Below are 18254 nucleotides of genomic sequence, written 5' to 3'. Positions count from 1 at the left end.
TACCATGTTTGTTTTTGGAATGCGGGAGGAAACCGGAGTACCCAGAGAAAACCCACGCAGGCCCAGGGGAGAAAATGCAAATTCCTCACAGGTGGACTGACCTGGATTTAAACCCAGGACCCCGGAGCTGTGAGGCCGGTCCTCTCTTACTTTAAAAACTAAGGACGAAAAATACACTTTTTTTATCGAATATTTAAAACACCTGACAACGCGCAACACGAATGGTCTCCCCGCGAAACGAGTCTCATAAAATTGCTGCTTCCCGAAACAAGTTTGTAGGATTGCTCCGAAAGCAAACAAATCACACCCGCGTTTTAGAACACGACTGGGATTGAATAAACACCACATTTTTTTTGTAGCCGGGGCTCAAACTCGAAAAGTCGAGTTGAAAAACAGCAGGGAGCGCCGAGATGAAACGCGGGACGGTACAACCGGGAGCTTCGCTCTGATTAGCAAAAAAAAAATGGAGGAGTGCAAAGATAAATAAGCAAATAATAAGTGAGGTTCTGGAACTTACCGTCTTCCTTGCATTCTTCTGGCGGTTTGGCCTTCTTGGCCAAGCGGGGATCCAACCAGGACGTGGTTTTGGTGTTGTGACTGCAGAAGAAGAAGACCACCACGGGAGAGAAAAGATCGTTAAATCAAAGTAGCCTTAACGACTCAGGACGCGAGCTAGCGGGCCTAATTAGCACACATTAAGGTGTATCAATTATTCAATGGAAAGAGGGCGGGCGGCGTGGAGAAATTTACACAACAAACCGCACGTAAAGCGAGAGAAAATTTGGGAAAAATACTCACGTTTCCCGTATTTTATATGGAATATATAAATAATACGAATTCATATTAATATTATTATATTATTATTATTATTACAAAAATGATAATAATAATAATAATATTTTATTTGTCAAAAAATGATAATAATATTATTATTATTATTTTTCCCCAAAAACATGATAATAATATTTTTTTTAATTAAAAACATGATAATATTATTATTATTATATTTTTTAAACATGATAATAATATTATTATTATTTTTAAACATATTATTTTTTTAAAAACATGATATTATTATTATTTTAAAAACATGATATTATGATTATTATTTTAAAAAACATAATATTATTATTTTAAAAACATGATAATATTATTATTATTTTAAAAACATGGTAATATTATTATTATTATTATTTAAAAAAAACATAATATTATTATTATTATTATTATTATTTTAAAAACATGATAATATTATAATTATTTTAAAAACATGATAATATTATAATTATTTTAAAAACATGATAGTAATATTATTATTATTTTAAAAACATGATATTATTATTATTATTATTTTTAAAACATGATAATATTATTATTATTATTTTTAAAACATGATAATATTATTATTATTATTTTTAAAACATGATAATATTACTATCATCATCATCATTTTTGTAACCAAAGAAATTGCAAAGAATCAAGCTCAGCTTAATTCATTTCAAAACTTCAAATTAAACCAATAACAAAGCCCCGCCAGGTATCGTACTGGCAACGAAAACCCGAAAAATTGTGATTTTTGCGGCTACAAAAAAAAGTAGAATTGCGCCATTTTCTTAAGGCTTCACCTGATTTGCTCTTGGCAAACGAGTCCAAATATTTCCCTTGATGAGAACCAACATGGAAAGATCTCATCTGTTCCATTCATCGGAGGCATTAGTCAGTCAGTCCCTCAATAATTGCTATGTCTGATTTCCCAGCACGTCTATTTTAGAGCAAGTTAAATTCAGACTGGCATTGTGTCTGACTTGACTCCCGCCCGGGCAATTTAGCCCAGGTAGCATCATCTTTTTGACTCCCACTCGACGAGATGGAGGAGAAAAAAAAAGGCTCCAATCATCTTTCAAGCCATTTACTCAATCGCTTTGGGCGTCGCAGTGAAAGGTTCTATAAACATTAAAGTCGCACTATCACCCTTGAGGGGACGGAAATCGATGAAATGGACTTGACTGAGTCACGATCCGTGCCCCTTCTTGAAATTGAACCCCCCCAAAAAACCCACAAAAAAACTGTTTCAATTCCATTTTGCTGACCAGGAAGACAGAGCCGTTACCATTGCTATAAATATTTTTGAATATTTACGAACTTCGTCATGTCCTCCGCCGGAAATCTCGCTATCGATTACTTAGATTAGATTAGATTAGATAACTTTATTCATCCCGTATTCGGGAAATTTCATTGTCACAGTAGCAAGAGGGTGAGAATACAGACACAGCAAAAGACATTTAGGACATAAATAAATAGGTAATAAATAAGCTAATAAATACATAAACAATTAATACATATATAAATAAGTAATTAATACATATATAAATTAATAAATAATTAATACATATATAAATAAATAATTAATACATATATAAATAAATAGTGTGTTGCTGAAATATATATTACGTTTTTATTTATTATTTAATGTATTTATTGCGTCGTCGGTTTCAACTATGCAGAGGCAAACCGCTACAGAACAATTTTTATCGCGCTATTTAGTTACGGATCTTTGGGTTTCTCGATCATTTATTTTTTAATCCCCTGACAATATTCTTCCATTTAATTGGTGTGTAAAGACTCGTAAGAACCTAGCATATAAGCTAGGTTTAGCTATCCATTTAGTTTCATAGCTGTTTTACTTGGGTTTTTTTTCCCTCAAAAAAAAAAAAACAATTATTTTTAATCATTTATCCGTGTAGGAATTTACACCAACACTGCCGCTATGACTCGATTTTTTTCCATCCAACCTAGCCGTGAGCTGATTGGATTAAACAAATGAAAGGAAGTGGACTAGCCGGTAAATTTTGATCCAAATATTTTACTGAGACTGCGCTGACCGAGTGACAAATGTCATGTTGCCAATGCAAATTTGGTTATTATTTTTTATGCTAGTTTGTAGAAGAGGGGTCAATGTAAAATATTTGCGTCGAGAGCCGATGTTAACGGAGCCCAACCATGTAAAAATTCGTGATAGTTGGACTAAATGAAAATTGGACACTTGGCCCTGAACTGTAAAAACGTAAAATTGCCACATTTCAAATTTACCTTGAAAATGAAACAAAAAATATTACCAATAAAATTGCTCATTGCTATAAATACGAATGAGATGTATATTTTCGAATACTTTGAATATTTACAAACGTCGGTTTCAACTATGCAGAGGCAAACTGTTACATAATTATTATTATCGTCCAAGATGATCGTCATGGAGCATTTTTCTCTTCAAGAAGCATGTCATTCATTTTTTTTTAATTTTTTATCTTGGGCGTACACAGTTCAAACTTCCAAGAAAGTATTTTGCCGGTCATGACGGGGAAATCTTCCCATTTTCTCGACAGTTTGATCCTCTCCATTTTTCTAGCCCTCTTTTATTTGTCTCAGAGGGGGACTTAGCGGCACTCTCTATATTTGTACATCTTCCTCATGTGAGACTGACTCACGTTTCCACCGCGGACTCGAAGCTTTTCGGGCAGAAGGGTTGACACTTGGACAAGTTTATCCCGCGGCATGTTTTTCTTTCCCTTCTTTGCCGACTTGAGTGAAACCTCGAGTTGGGAATTCAACTTTCTCGCGCTCGCTCTGCAGAATGCTACGCTGGATTTTAGCATTTTTAGCTGGAGAAGTTTCAGAGGGAATGACTCAAACTATTATACAGTGGTACCTCTACATACGAGCAGCTCTACCTACACCGATAGATAGCCAATGGCACCCTTTCTCAGAATAAAACGTCATTACCCACAATCAATACGTGGCTAGGCTGTTATTCCTTCCTTAGACTGTTAGCTCTCGCGATCGCTCATTCAAGACTACTTCTCGTTGGCAAGTGGTCGTGCGTTATCTGATTGTGAGGACATTTGTGTGCATCATTTTCGGAATATTTTAAAGGGAATACAACAGCAAACAGCCCATCGATAGCGAACGTGAGGGTGGAGCTAACCCGCCCAGAACGAAGGTAAAAAAATTTAAAACTAGAATTCAGTTTTGTGTTATGTTTTACATTAAACATATGTTTGAGTGTGTCTGTATTTATTAATCCAAGTTCATTTAAATTTGTTTGTTCGGTTACGAGTGCGTTGCCGTGGATAAAGTCGAATTCATCTTTTCAACATCCGGTCATTGCCAGTTAAAAAAGATTGTGAGTCTTTTGGTGCAAGCTGATTAGTCAATATTAGTAATAATTTATATTGAGATGAATACTTGAATACCTAATAATATCAATCAAAATAGAGTCTGATTCTTCTTTTTTTTAAACTGGAATCAAATTGGAAGAAAATAAAGAAACAAAACAATTTACCAATAAAATTCATCATTGCTATAAATACTAAAGTGATGCATATTTTCAAATAATTACCAACATCATAAAGCCCTCACCTTCGATTATGTTATCGGTTTCAACTATGCAGAGGCAAACCGGTACATTTCCAATTATTCTTATCGCGCAATTTCAATAGTTAGATTTTTGTGAGTCGGTTTCAACTATGCAGAGGTAAACCGGTACATTTCCAATTATTCTTACCGTGCAATTTTAATAGTTAGATTTTTGTGAGTCGGTTTCAACTATGCAGAGGCAAACCGGTACATTTCCAATTATTCTTATTGCGCAATTTTAATAGTTAGATTTTTGTGAGTCGGTTTCAACTATGCAGAGGCAAACCGGTAAATTTCCAATTATTCTTACCGTGCAATTTTAATAGTTAGATTTTTGTGAGTCGGTTTCAACTATGCAGAGGCAAACCGGTACATTTCCAATTATTCTTATCGCGCAATTTCAATAGTTAGATTTTTGTGAGTCGGTTTCAACTATGCAGAGGCAAACCGGTACATTTCCAATTATTCTTACCGTGCAATTTTAATAGTTAGATTTTTGTGAGTCGGTTTCAACTATGCAGAGGCAAACCGGTACATTTCCAATTATTCTTACCGCGCAAATTCAATATTTTTTTGTGTGAGTCTCGATCATTTATTTTTTAATCCCCTGACAAGATTCTACCATTTAATTAGTGTGTAAAGACTCCCGTTTGAAGACAAAAATGACAACGATAGACGTCCAATCCACTTAAAGTGGGAGGGTTGGCAGCCAATGAACTTTTTCGCTGCCGACTTCCCACTTTAAATGGATTGGGCGTCCACTCGTCATACCAAATAGTGTTTGTGGGACTTTAAAGCACCAATTACAAGCATACTTTTAAAATTAAATATATTTTTGGGACTTACTCAATGAAGTAGACCTCGCCCTTCTCCGTGTAGGCCATCTCCCAATTATCTGGGAGGGGGCCCAGCTCTTCCTCGTCCACATCCGGGACTTTGTTGGGGGATTTGTCCGGAGACTTGGGCGCGTCCTCCGCCTCGGTGGGGGCCTCGCTGGTGGCCGCCGCCTGACTGCAGGTTTCCACGGCAACCTCCCCGGACGCGTCGGTGCTCTTGTCCTCTTGCTCGCTAGACTCTGCACGGGAAGAATGTTTGGGCACAAATGAGGATTTAATGTTCCCTCTGCAGCCCCGAACACATCGTGTCCATTTATTACTTAGAGAGCCGCCGTGCATTTGTTAGCCGGGCTTTTCAGTGGGAATTGATTTAGTCGAAGCGCGTCAATAGTTGTCTGATGAAACGACCACAACACGGAAAAGATACATCCTACTCCCCGGAGATGGATCAAAGTGCGCTGGACACGACAGATTTGTTTGGTTTTGCGATTTGAAGTCAGCTGTCACAATTTTGTCTAGGCCGAGATGACCCGACCGCATATTTCGTGTGCGGTCGATTGGTCGCCGGTCTTTTGGTCGCCCGACCGCGACAACGGGCGACCAAAAGACCGGCGACCAAAAGACCGGCGACCAAACAAGGTAAAACAACACGGTCTACGCATCAATAAAAGCCAACAATGGCCATGAGCACTTTCACTGAGCCGACGTGTGAGTGTATGTACATGCGTTGTCCCTTTAAGAAGCTACGTCAGTCAGGGTCTTAACAAGTTCTTCAACAAAAAACAAAAAATGTCCGGGAAATTTGGAGCTTTTCTTTAGCCTAATAATTACTAGGGCATTAAGTATGGCAAAATAATAATTCACAGTTTGTATTTTTAGGGAATTTGAGCAACGATTTAAATAGTAATTATCAATAACCTTCCAGGCGACCAAACGTCCAGTGACCAAAAGTCCGGCGACCAAACGACCGGTGACCAAAAGACTGGCGACCAATCGACCGTGTACCGCATATTTTTGCACAAAAAAAGTCAGGATTATTATTTTGTAGATATGCCGATACCAAGTTCTGGCTCGACAATGTTTTTAGATGAAAAAAAAACCCATCTGAATCGCCCAGAGGGATTAATTAAAAATATAAACCAGTATTGTAGATGCATTGATCATCAGAGGATATATATATATATTTTTAATTCTTGTCTAATTATGCTAGTTCAATGTAAAATGGGTCTCTATTTACAAAAAAAAATAAAGTTAGGAAACCACTTCTAGAACAAATAAATTTGATAAGTAGAGGTGCATTGATCATTGGAGGATTTTAATTTTTATTTTTTTAATTTTGTCTAATTAGGCTAGTTCAATGTAAAATAGGTCTCTATTTACAAAAAAAATCAAGTTACGAAACCACTTCTAGAACAAATTAATTTGATGAGTAGAGGTACGACTGTTTTTCTTTCATTTTAGTAGCTTTGTCAATAATTTTCTTTGCATACATATTTCAAACAATATTTGTACATTTTTTCAAGGCTATAGGGATAGTATTAAAGATCCTGGAACAAATAATTCAACATAAAAAATGCCTCTACTTACGAAAAATCCAGGTCACGAAAAAACTCGCATACATATTTCAAACAAAATTGGTATACTTTTATCATTATTAAAGGATTTAGGGGTTGTATGAAAGATTGTGGAATGGATTATGCTAATTCAATGTAAAATACGCCTCTATTTACAAAAAAAGCAAGTTACGAAAAAAAATACTTCAAATTTTCTGACACATTTCAAACAAAATTGGTATACTGTTATCATTATTAAAGGAATTAGGGGTTGTATGAAAGATGGTGGAATGGATTATGCTAATTCAATGTAAAATAGGCCTCTATTTACAAAAATTGCAAGTTACAAAAAAAATACTTCAAATTTTCTGACACATTTCAAACAAAATTGGTATACTTTTATCATTATTAAAGGACTTAGGGGTTGTATGAAAGATTGTGGAATGGATTATGTAAAATATGCCTCTATTTACAAAAATTGCAAGTTACAAAAAAAATACTTCAAATTTTCTGACACATTTCAAACAAAATTGGTATACTGTTATCATTATTAAAGGAATTAGGGGTTGTATGAAAGATCGTGGAATGGATTATGCTAATTCAATGTAAAATACGCCTTTATTTACAAAAAAAGCAAGTTACGAAAAAAAATACTTCAAATTTTCTGACACATTTCAAACTAAATTGGTATACTTTTATCATTATTAAAGGATTTGGGGGTTGTTTGAAAGATGGTGGAATGGATTATGCTAATTCAATGTAAAATATGCCTCTATTTACAAAAATTGCAAGTTACAAAAAAAAATACTTCAAATTTTCTGACACATTTGAAACAAAATTGGTATACTTTTATCATTATTAAAGGATTTAGGGGTAGTTTGAAAGATCGTGGAATGGATTATGCTAATTGAATGTAAAATATGCCTCTATTTACAAAAATTGCAAGTTACACAAAAATTACTTCAAATTTTCTGACACATTTCAAACAAAATTGGTATACTTTTATCATTATTAAAGGATTTGGGGGTTGTTTGAAAGATGGTGGAATGGATTATGCTAATTCAATGAAAAATACGCCTCTATTTACAAAAATTGCAAGTTACAAAAAAAATACTTCAAATTTTCTGACACATTTCAAACAAAATTGGTATACTTTTATCATTATTAAAGGATTTGGGGGTTGTTTGAAAGATCGTGGAATGGATTATGCTAATTCAATGTAAAATACGCCTTTATTTACAAAAAAAGCAAGTTACGATTTTTTTTTTTCAAATTTTCTGACACATTTCAAACAAAATTGGTATACTTTTATCATTATTAAAGGATTTGGGGGTTGTTTGAAAGATGGTGGAATGGATTATGCTAATTCAATGTAAAATATGCCTCTATTTACAAAAAATGCAAGTTACAAAAAATAATATTTCAACTTTTCTGACACATTTCAAACAAAATTGGTATACTTTTATCATTTGAAAGGGATTACGTTATTTCAATGGAAAATATGACCATTGATGAAGGGCCAATTCATTTTGTAAGTAAAGTCTACTTGGAAACGCCATTCCGACGCACGCCAACGTGCACACCTGGACTGGCCCCCCCGCACACGATACACGCACGACACGCATGATGAGTCAAAGCTGGCGAGCTGTGAAGACCCGGGAGGGAGAGAGTGCAGAAAGAGGCGGGGTTGTGAGGACAGCGAACATGAGGGGAGAAGAGCACGTCAGAAAGAGAGAAACTGCCAAAGACAAAGACTTTCGGGGTCAGCGAGTCAGTCACAAACACAGGGAAAGGGATTTAGCAGACACCAATTGGCAGCTGGATTCTTGAGCACGACCAAAATCAGCCTTATTTCATCTGTCAAATCCAACGGGAAAGTAAATATTGATTTCACTTGTGTACTCGAATCCAGAAATAGGTGAAACGAGGACACAGTCAAATAAATGTAGTTTTTTTTTTACTGTATAACTTGGCATTCTGTCATAGTTTTCCTCTTTGATTGACTTACTGAGATAAGAAAATAAATACATTACATTCCAAATGTTGTTTTTTTAGATATAGAAGGAGATGACGAAGAAGAGAGGGTAAAAAAAAAGCTAAACTTTTGTAATTTTCATTTTTTTTCCAGAGGGAACAGAATATATACATATGTATTACGCACGCTTACATTTTACATAATGGCCTATTTTAATATACATTACTGCGTTGATACTTTGAAAACTATTTGAAAACATGTATTCTCCATAGGATTTGGCCCTAAAATTTATTGGAACATTTTATGGACAAATGATGTTCTGTTTTTTTTTTTCCTTTACATGGTGGCACTTATTTAACTCAATGGCTGCCATTGACGACACTAGACGTGAAAAAAATGCTCATCCAAAATGGATTGGACATCCAAACCCCTCATCAAAAATTCACTCTGGCTTCCCAGTTTAAAAACATTGGACGTCCATTGCCATCAGAAAAAAAATATAAAAAAATAAAACACATCAATTTCTAAATGATAATTGGTAATATACTTTGTATATTGATTACTATTTCTGTTTCTACACATTTTGATTAACATGAAATTATTTTTTGATAAACATTAAATAATTTTTTTGATTAACAATTAATAATTTTTTTGATTAACAATTAATTATTTTTTGATTAACATTAAATTATTTTTTGATTAACATTAAATTATTTTTTGATTAACATCAAATTATTTTTTGATTAACATTAAATTATTTTTTGATTAACATTACATTATTTTTTGATTAACAATTAATTATTTTTTGATTAACATTAAATTATTTTTTGAATAAGATTGTATTCATTTATGAGTATATATACACATAATATACAATAACTAATAACATATATAAACACACAGACAAACACACATACCAACCAACGTATACATCCGTGAATACATACATATAAATTATAAAGGGTTAAAACAAGTTTCTTTTTGCGTTAAACACGTAAAAATAAAATCAGCCATTGGAACCGACAACATCAAAATATTCTCAATATCTGACAGAAATGATAATTTTGATGGTTTTGTTTTTCTTCTTGTTTTAAAATGGGATGAGATATTTTTTATTCTAACCTAGACACAGGTTTGGTATGACTTTTTTTTAGTTGGCGGACATAATAACCCACTGAAAAAAACACACTTTTTAATTATTATTTTTTCATCAGATTAGCCAATTAAGGGCCATTTCTCGGAATAAACCCAATTTTAAAAGTATGAGTAAAAGACGAATAAACCCAAATGGTGATCAAAGATGTTCTTAAATTGGATGTGAGTCTTTCAGCATCACTGTCAACTGATGCGGAGCTTTTCTGCGCAGGAGGGGGAAAAAATAAATAAATAAATATATAAACTACACGCGCAGGGATCACTGGAGGTTGTTTCTGTCAAAGGCCAGTTGTAGAAACAAAAATAGCACGACGCGCGAGGAGGCAAAACACGATGACATGCCACACTGAACCGAACCAACCCGAGGAAAGATGGAGAAGGAGGAGGGTTAGGGTGAGAAAATTGCCTTGAAATGTTTGAATTTGACAATTTCTCGCGTATAAGCCGCCCCCCGATTCCCAATTTTCACCTCCATATTCATGGTTTTAATAATGTGTTACTTTGAAGGGAAAATCTTAAGAAAAATCGTCACAAGTGGTATTTCTGAGATACTGTATGAATCAAAAGCACATTATGAGGGTCAATATCATAAGTTAATATGCCTGTCTTTGTAAATGCAAAATATCAAATTATTCAATTAGAAAAAAGAAATGAGTCTATCTTGATGAGAACCTGATGCTTTCTAATTTGCAATTTTTTGCTTAGCGTTTTATCGGTTTATCTTTTCTCGTTTTTTAAATAAATATCGGCCGCATTCGCTTGCGTCATGACGTCACGCGCCGACGCAACGGCGCCATTTTGTCGTGACGTCATTGTGTCACGGCGCTGTCAATTCGCAGTTTTTTTGCATGTCGTGTTTGTATGCGCATATTCAGTTTTATTTATTTATATATATATATATAAAACTGAATATGCGCATAAAAACACGACATGCAAAAAAACTGCGAATTGACAGCGGCGTGACACAATGACGTCACGACATTCTGTCGTGACGTCATTGTGTCACGGCGCTGTCAATTCGCAGTTTTTTTGCATGTCGTGTTTTTATGCGCATATTCAGTTTTATGTCAATTCGCAGTTTTTTTGCATGTCGTGTTTTTATGCGCATATTCAGTTTTATTTATTGACGAATTGACAGCGCCGTGACACAATGACGTCACGACAAAATGGCGCCGTATATATATATATATATATATATATATATATATATAAGTTTTTTGTCCGATAAAATGGGCTTGGGTCACTTGTACATTTTGGGTCACTTCACCAATGAAGTTAATAAAATACAAAATTTTAACATCGTTGATAAAATTTACATTTGAGTTTTTTTCCGTGTTGCACTAAAAATTTAATTTTTTGGGGGGGGTGTCGACATCAAGTCGATACTTGCCGACAAAAGTGACTTAAATTGACTGACATCCACACATTCAGAAAGATTTTAGCTGGCTTCACGCTAATGCTAGTTGATTAGCTTTCTTTTGCTCATTCACGGGTTGGACGTCTGGTGCGGTCAATGGCGCAAAAAACCCTTCAAAACGACTTAAACGGAAAAGAAGCCTTTGTACGTTTATTCGCCTCGAGCGGAGCGCGTTAATGTCAACAACGAGCGATCGGGGTGCAGTCGGCGTCCCAGATTTATGGACGAGCTGCAGACAAGAGACGGAACGAAGTGGGAAAGTAAACTCCTTATTTATCCCGTCGGGGGGAATAAAAATGGAACGCGGACGCTGGTTTATTCGAGAACCCGCCCGCGCCGTGACGGGGAACCCCCCACGGGACAGTTTGGGCTTCAAGAAGAGCGGAGGCGCTTCCGAAATTTACGGCGCAAGGTGTGGTATTTTTATCTGAAGGGGCGTGCCCTCACCTGGCGTGATGACCACCCCGTTGCCATTGACGACGGGGCTCTCCTCTTCCTCCTCCTCGGGCGGCTCCAGGCTGGCGCGCTGTTCCATGTTGCTGACCGACTGGTTCCGCTTCCTCTTGCCCTGGGCGCTGGGCCGGGCTCCGGGCAGCAGGGCCTCACTCACATTAAGAGGAGGGGCTGCTGGGGACGGTTCCGCTGGTGGCTTGGGGGTGCCGTAGAAGTTATCTGAGGAGAATGACGGAGAGTCTCTTGTAAAGGTTTTTTTTTGTGTTGCAAATCCATACCATTCCCGTACGGATTCAAAATCTGTTCCAGTGAATCTTTACACTATGGTGAAAATAATCAATGGGTGTCCAAACTTCCACTTGTGTGCACTACTTTATTTTATCGCATATTAACCTCCTCTGGGTGGACTTTATCCACGGCAACGCACTCGTAACTGAACAAATAAATTTAAATTAACTTGGATTAAAATATACAGACACACTCAAACATATGTTTAATGTAACTTTACACAAAACTGAATTCTAGTTTTGTCTTAATCTTTTGTTACCTTCATTTTCCGGGTTAGCGGTTTGCCACGCCTCCACCCTCACGTTCGCTATCAATGAGCTGTTTGCTGTTGTATTCCCTTCAAAATATTCCGAAAATGATGCACACAAATGTCCTCACAATAGGATAACGCACGACCACTTGCCAACGAGAAGTAGTCTTGAATGAGCGATCGCGGGAGCTAACAGGCTAAGGAAGGAATAGCAGGAAATGCAACAGCTCAGCCTACCCATGTATTGATTGTGGGTAATGAAGTTTTATTCTAAGAAAAGGTGCCATTGGCTATCGGTGTTGTGTGCACGAGTATACTTCATTACCCAGAAAGCCCTCTTTTTGCCCGCGCATGCGCGTTTCCTGGTCAAAACTCGTCTGAATAAATCGTTCAGTGCTCGTAGATATCTGTTATACACAAAAGAGATGCGGCAAAAAAGACAGCGCACTACAATGATAAGCAGCCTCTCATGTCATGGCCACCTGGCTTGTCGCATCTCGAAATTTTGATCGTATGGCGGGCGAATTATTCGATCGAAATTTTCGTCGTACCACGAGGTACCACTCACTGTACACGAGTCAAAACGGGCAGAGAACAGCTCATTAAGAACACAAGAGCTTCCTAAATACATATTCTATTCATATGGGAAGCAGCCAGAGAGCAATTGTTTCGGTATCGACTTCCAGCTGTGTCGCGCTACCTGCGACTCGCGTAAGCGGCTACAAAAGAATCAATTGCAGGAACAAATGTGCACCAGCTCGTTGCTGTAGAAAAACAACAACAACAACAAAAAACCTTCGGCTACGGGTTTTTTTGCGGATGTTTCAACGCGCTCGCTGCCTTTTTAACTCATCCAGTGCCATTGAGGTCAATAGGTGTCCAATCATGTGGCCGAGTTCGTTCATTCGCTGCCATTCTCCCATTTCAAAGGGATTGGACATCTGGCATTTATGGCTTCAAACTAGAGACTCTTATTCGCTGCCAAAACGCATCGACTTAAAACTAGTTTTCGGCAATAAATTCAGTAAATCTTTTTTAAAAAAAAAATCACATTTTAAGTAATATTTAGCATATTATAAACAGAGATGACCTACTTTATGCTAGAAATAAAGTAAATTAAATCTCTTAAAAAAGCTTCAATCATCAAATAAATTCTATTTTAATTTCCATGGAAACTTACTGAGGAAAAAGCTTTATCATGCATAAATATTTATAGAATTTAATAAATTGGAAAATAGTTTTGTGTTTTAACATTTTTTAAAAATCTATTCATTTTGAAAGTTGGATAACAACAGTGTCAATAAAAGCGGTTTGTTCAAGTGATGTTAGTGTTTATTATTTGTCCGAAATGTCCTTCATTTAAGAATATAAATTATTCCAATTATTAGGTGGAAAAAATAACCCAGATTTTAAATGTACGGCCTTAAAAGAAGAAAAAGTAAGTAGTAAAACTTTATAGATGAATCTGTTAGCTAACTTTTAACCAAAATGAAACTACATTTCGTAAAGCACATCTTTTAAGATATGACAATTACAATAGAAATATAACACAATGTAAGAAATAAATCAAAAATAATCTGCAGCGTATAAGTAAGTAAATAAAACACGGCTTAATGCAACTAGAACCTTACCCCATGTCTAAAAAATGAATAATTCAACGTCAACCCAAAAAAGTATTCCTTAAAAAGACAAAAAAAAAAAAAAACTATATCACAACCTCTCCATGTATACAAGCTCCCTGCCATCATTTATTATTCATCTTATATAGTCACCACAGCATGAAAGGTGAAATGAAATATAAGCCGAGACCGACAGCTTCCGACCACACTGCGATGAACATCGCAGGCCTCCAGCTTTTTCCACCACATCTGCTTCCACCCTCCAAAAAAAAAAAACACAAAAAAAACCTGCACACACCCGCACGCACACCCGCACACACTACAATGGCAACCCGGGGAGCTCTGGTGCACCTGCTTTGTGGCCCGACTGTCCCTGGAGGGGAAGCAGCAGCATTTTTAGAGGAACGGGCACCTGCTGTTGCATTTAAAGACTGGGAAAAAAATTGGAAAATAAGCTTTTCAAACACGATAAACTTCTCACTGGATGCTAACCTCCTAAGGACTCAATGTAATTCATTACATTCAAATGACATGAGATTGGATAATGTATTTTTTTTTAAAAGATAGGTTTCTTCTTGGTGTCTGGTCCAATCAAAAATCGCCCTCCCAAAAAGGCAATTTATATATAATATATATTTTTTCTCTTCATTCTAGAGCACATGTGTCAAAGTGGCGGCCCGGGGGCCAAATCTGGCCCGCCGCATCATTTTGTGTGGCCCGGGAAAGTAAATCATGAGTGCCGACTTTCTGTTTTAGGATCAAATTAAAATGAAGAGTATAGATGTATATTAAATGTCCTGATTTTTCCCTTTTTAAATCAATGAATGTAATTTTTATAATCCATTTTTTCTGTGTTTTAAGTTCAAAAAATCATTTTGTAAAATCTAAAAATATATTAAAAAGCTAAAATAAACATTGTTTTAGATCTATAAAAAATGAATATTTAGGGCTTTTAATCTATTTATTAAAAAAATCTAAATATTATATCTAAAATGGTCCGGCCCACGTGAAATCAAGTTGACGTTAAAGCGGCCCGCGAACCAACCCGAGTCTGACACCCCTGCATTAGAGGAGAGTTAACCTTCTCTATATTGTATCCCACCCCCTTTAAAAAAATGGATCAGACGTCTATTGGGGCCAATGGCAGTGAATTAAAAAGTCAGAATATTATATTATTATATTAAACTATAATTAGTTTGTTTCTCGCTAGCAAATTTACATGAGATGAGATTATATGGCTGCTTGAAAAAAATGAGGGTTCACTTATTCAGCATTTAACTAAAAAAAATAAGAATGCATTTTTGCGTGGGGTTGCTTTGCTGCTCAATCAACTCTGGTGGAATCACTTCTTGATGGTTATGGTGTATTTCCAGGTCACCGTTTGATGATTTGGGGGTATTTTAGGAAAATTCCTGTTGATTTTAGGGCCTTTTCTGTGACACTTTTTGTTGTGAGAGTCATTTCTTTTTTTATTTTGGGGCATTTCCAGGCCACTTCTTTTTTGCTGTCTCATTTCAGGTTACTTCCAGGTGTTATAGATCACTTCCCGTTGATTTTGATCCATTTGCGGGTCACTTCTGATTAATTCTGGAGCATTTCGGTTTGATTCCTCAGAATGATTTTCATTCAAATGTCGGTTTAGGCAATAAAATTGTCAAAAAAAATCCACGTTGACATACCTATACATTTGTAAAAGGAACTATTTGAATTGTCCAAAGAATCATGAATGCATTTTATGATGTTTTGTTGAACCAGATCCTAAGCATTAGCAGCCCAATTATTATCTTGACTTCACTTGCCACCAGCCTTCCCAGTTCAAATGGCTTAGACGTCCATTAGCGTTAATGGCAACCTGACTTTCATTCACCCCATGACCGACCAAAAACATTTGTAAAATCAAGTCAACTGTGTCCAAAATTGTAAATTAAAATGTAAATCAGCCGTAGTGCGTGACGGCAAACACGGTTTGCCTTCGCTGCTTTCTTTTCAATTAACACAAGTGGAAAAACACATTGTTGAATGTTTGGCTTCAGGGCCTATTGAAGGTCTTTCAGCTGTTTTTTTTCTTTCTTTGATGAGTCTTTCAATAGCAAATTTGACTCTTCTTACCTTGAAAATGAGGCGCAGCACCGCGTAAAAAAAAAAAAAAAAAAAAACTTTGTGAAGCGAGTACACGAGACCGGGAAAAAAAAGAAGGCCTGCGTTTTCAGGTTGAATGAAATCGCACATGCTCAAAAAGCTGCGGGCAAATGAACCAGCAAGACCCTCCATCTGTACACGCGGCATTGCACAACAAACGACACACACACACACGCACACACACACTAAACTTGGGCATCTTTAGCACCACTTAAACAGGTATGGAATTATCTTTTAGTTACATAGAGTTAAACTGTTCCTTTATTTTATGTGTATTCAGATATTATTGCTCTTTTTTGTTTATGGAATTCCAAGTTTTAAAAAAAATCTGTAAACTATGCGTGCACAGATTACCGTATTTTCTGGACTATAAATTTGACTTTTTCTTTTTTTTGGCATCTCTATCACCATTTAAACAGGTATGGAATTATCCTTTAGGTACACAGAGTTAAACTGTTCCCTCATTTGATGTGTATTCAGATATTATTGCTCTTTTTTGGTTTATGGAATTCCAAATTTTAAAAAAAATCTGTAAACTATGCGTGCACAGATTGCTGTATTTTCCGGACCATAAATTGCATTTTTTTCTTTTTCTTGGCATCTCCATCATCACTTAAAAAGGTATGGAATTAACTTCCAGTAATATTGGTGCTTGGCTCCTCACAAAGCTGAATTATTTAAGTGTCATTGACGGCAAAGGACAATGGTAGCCAATGACGTGGGTTAAAAAAATGCAAAATTTGCACAACAGATGTGTTGCGCATTCACCCGCGCTAATGAAATCAGCAGCTCTAGGTGATCTTAGTACAAGAAGAAGAACATTCCATCCCTCCAAGAACTCACCTTCATAGGTTCCACTCTCTAGCAAGGCTCCACTTTGCTCCAATTCCATAAAACGTTCCACCGACACAAAGTTGTAGTCCACCCCTGGCACCTCCCCCTCTTTGGGTTGCCTGGTCGTACCTGAGGCGAGGGATGGAGAAAGAAAGGTCAAGAAAAGCCATTTGAGAAGAAGAAAAGACAGGAATGCCAGCGGAAACACTCGTGGCAACACAACGGGGCTGCCAAGTCCCCATTTTTACCGACCAATCCATCGACAGCCTTAACTTGACCCTGTCGCATGCTCTGAACTGCGTCCGATCTTAGCAGCCAATGATCACGTCAATGGCGGCCTATAAAGCTGACTTTTTTTTCTTCCAAGTTTTCCTACAATTTGACACAAATATGATTCTAATGAGGATTAGCGGAATCGATTCAAACACTAAAATGTCTAGCAAACCATATACAGCAACAAGCAGTCCGTTAGCTAATTGCTAACTTATACCACAAGCCATTATACTGATGGTCTAGCTAAAATTAGCATGAATCTAGTACATCCTTATTTTTTAATTGAATTGAACGTCGTTCTGATAACCGTTCACAATGTTCTGTCCGGTAAACAATTTTGAAAAAGCGTGACAACCGTTTTTTTCCGATCCCATTTTTTTTACAAACTGAATCAAACTAAGATTCAAATCTATCTATGTTATTGTAAAACATTGAATATTTTGGAAAAAAACTGCATTTTTAACTGTATCTTTTCCAATACATTCCGTTTTTTTTCAACCAAAACATTAAAATGCAGCAGCATTTACCTTTATAAATAAAAAAAATAAAAAGTTGTTAGATTTTTAGGAGGATGAGCTCAGTTTAAAAAGGTCCAATCAAATTAAAAGAGCCCAACTCTAAATTGCTTGAAAGTGTAAATCCAGGCAAAAAAATCTGCCCCGATAACAAGGGAGCACTGTAAAAACCAAATTCTGTTTTCCTTTTTTTGTTGTTGTTTTTAAATCAAAGCTCCCGACACAACACACTTTGTGCACACACAACGCTAGCGTGGAGGCATTTCGGCTTGGATCAATTAGAGGGTGCCGAAGCTCCGGAGAGCTCCATCAGCGGGGTTCTGTGATGGACCTTAATGGCAGCTTTGGCCTTAATGAGCCGCTTGTGTTTGCGCTTCAGCCAAGTCCACTTTCAGCCCAGTGAAGTCCGCATGAAAGCACGAAAGAACTCTGCGTGCGTGCGCGGTCAGGGGCGACGGAGCTCAAGCCAAACGATTGGGACGCAAGTGTCAATGGAGCATACGGCCTGTACTGGCTATGCAAGTTTGTGGTGGA

The 18254-nt window shown here is 36.5% G+C and overlaps 1 protein-coding gene across 7 annotated transcripts in view; it reads right to left on the bottom strand.

Annotated features, from left to right (window-relative positions):
- The window catches only part of magi2b (membrane associated guanylate kinase, WW and PDZ domain containing 2b), a 99992-nt gene that overhangs the window by 49580 nt on the left and 32158 nt on the right, over positions 1-18254 (bottom strand). For all 7 annotated transcript variants that reach the window (XM_077597432.1, XM_077597427.1, XM_077597429.1 and 4 more), the window contains 4 exons: positions 16942-17061; positions 11797-12021; positions 5260-5488; positions 518-597 (listed from right to left, as the gene is read on the bottom strand). In XM_077597432.1, coding sequence (XP_077453558.1) covers positions 518-597; positions 5260-5488; positions 11797-12021; positions 16942-17061 — 654 coding nt within the window. The remainder of the gene's footprint in view (positions 1-517; positions 598-5259; positions 5489-11796; positions 12022-16941; positions 17062-18254) is intronic.

Source organism: Stigmatopora argus, chromosome 3, assembly GCF_051989625.1.
Source record: "Stigmatopora argus isolate UIUO_Sarg chromosome 3, RoL_Sarg_1.0, whole genome shotgun sequence".
Classification (NCBI taxonomy): Eukaryota; Metazoa; Chordata; class Actinopteri; order Syngnathiformes; family Syngnathidae; genus Stigmatopora; species Stigmatopora argus.
This window is presented reverse-complemented; position numbering and strand designations above follow the sequence as displayed.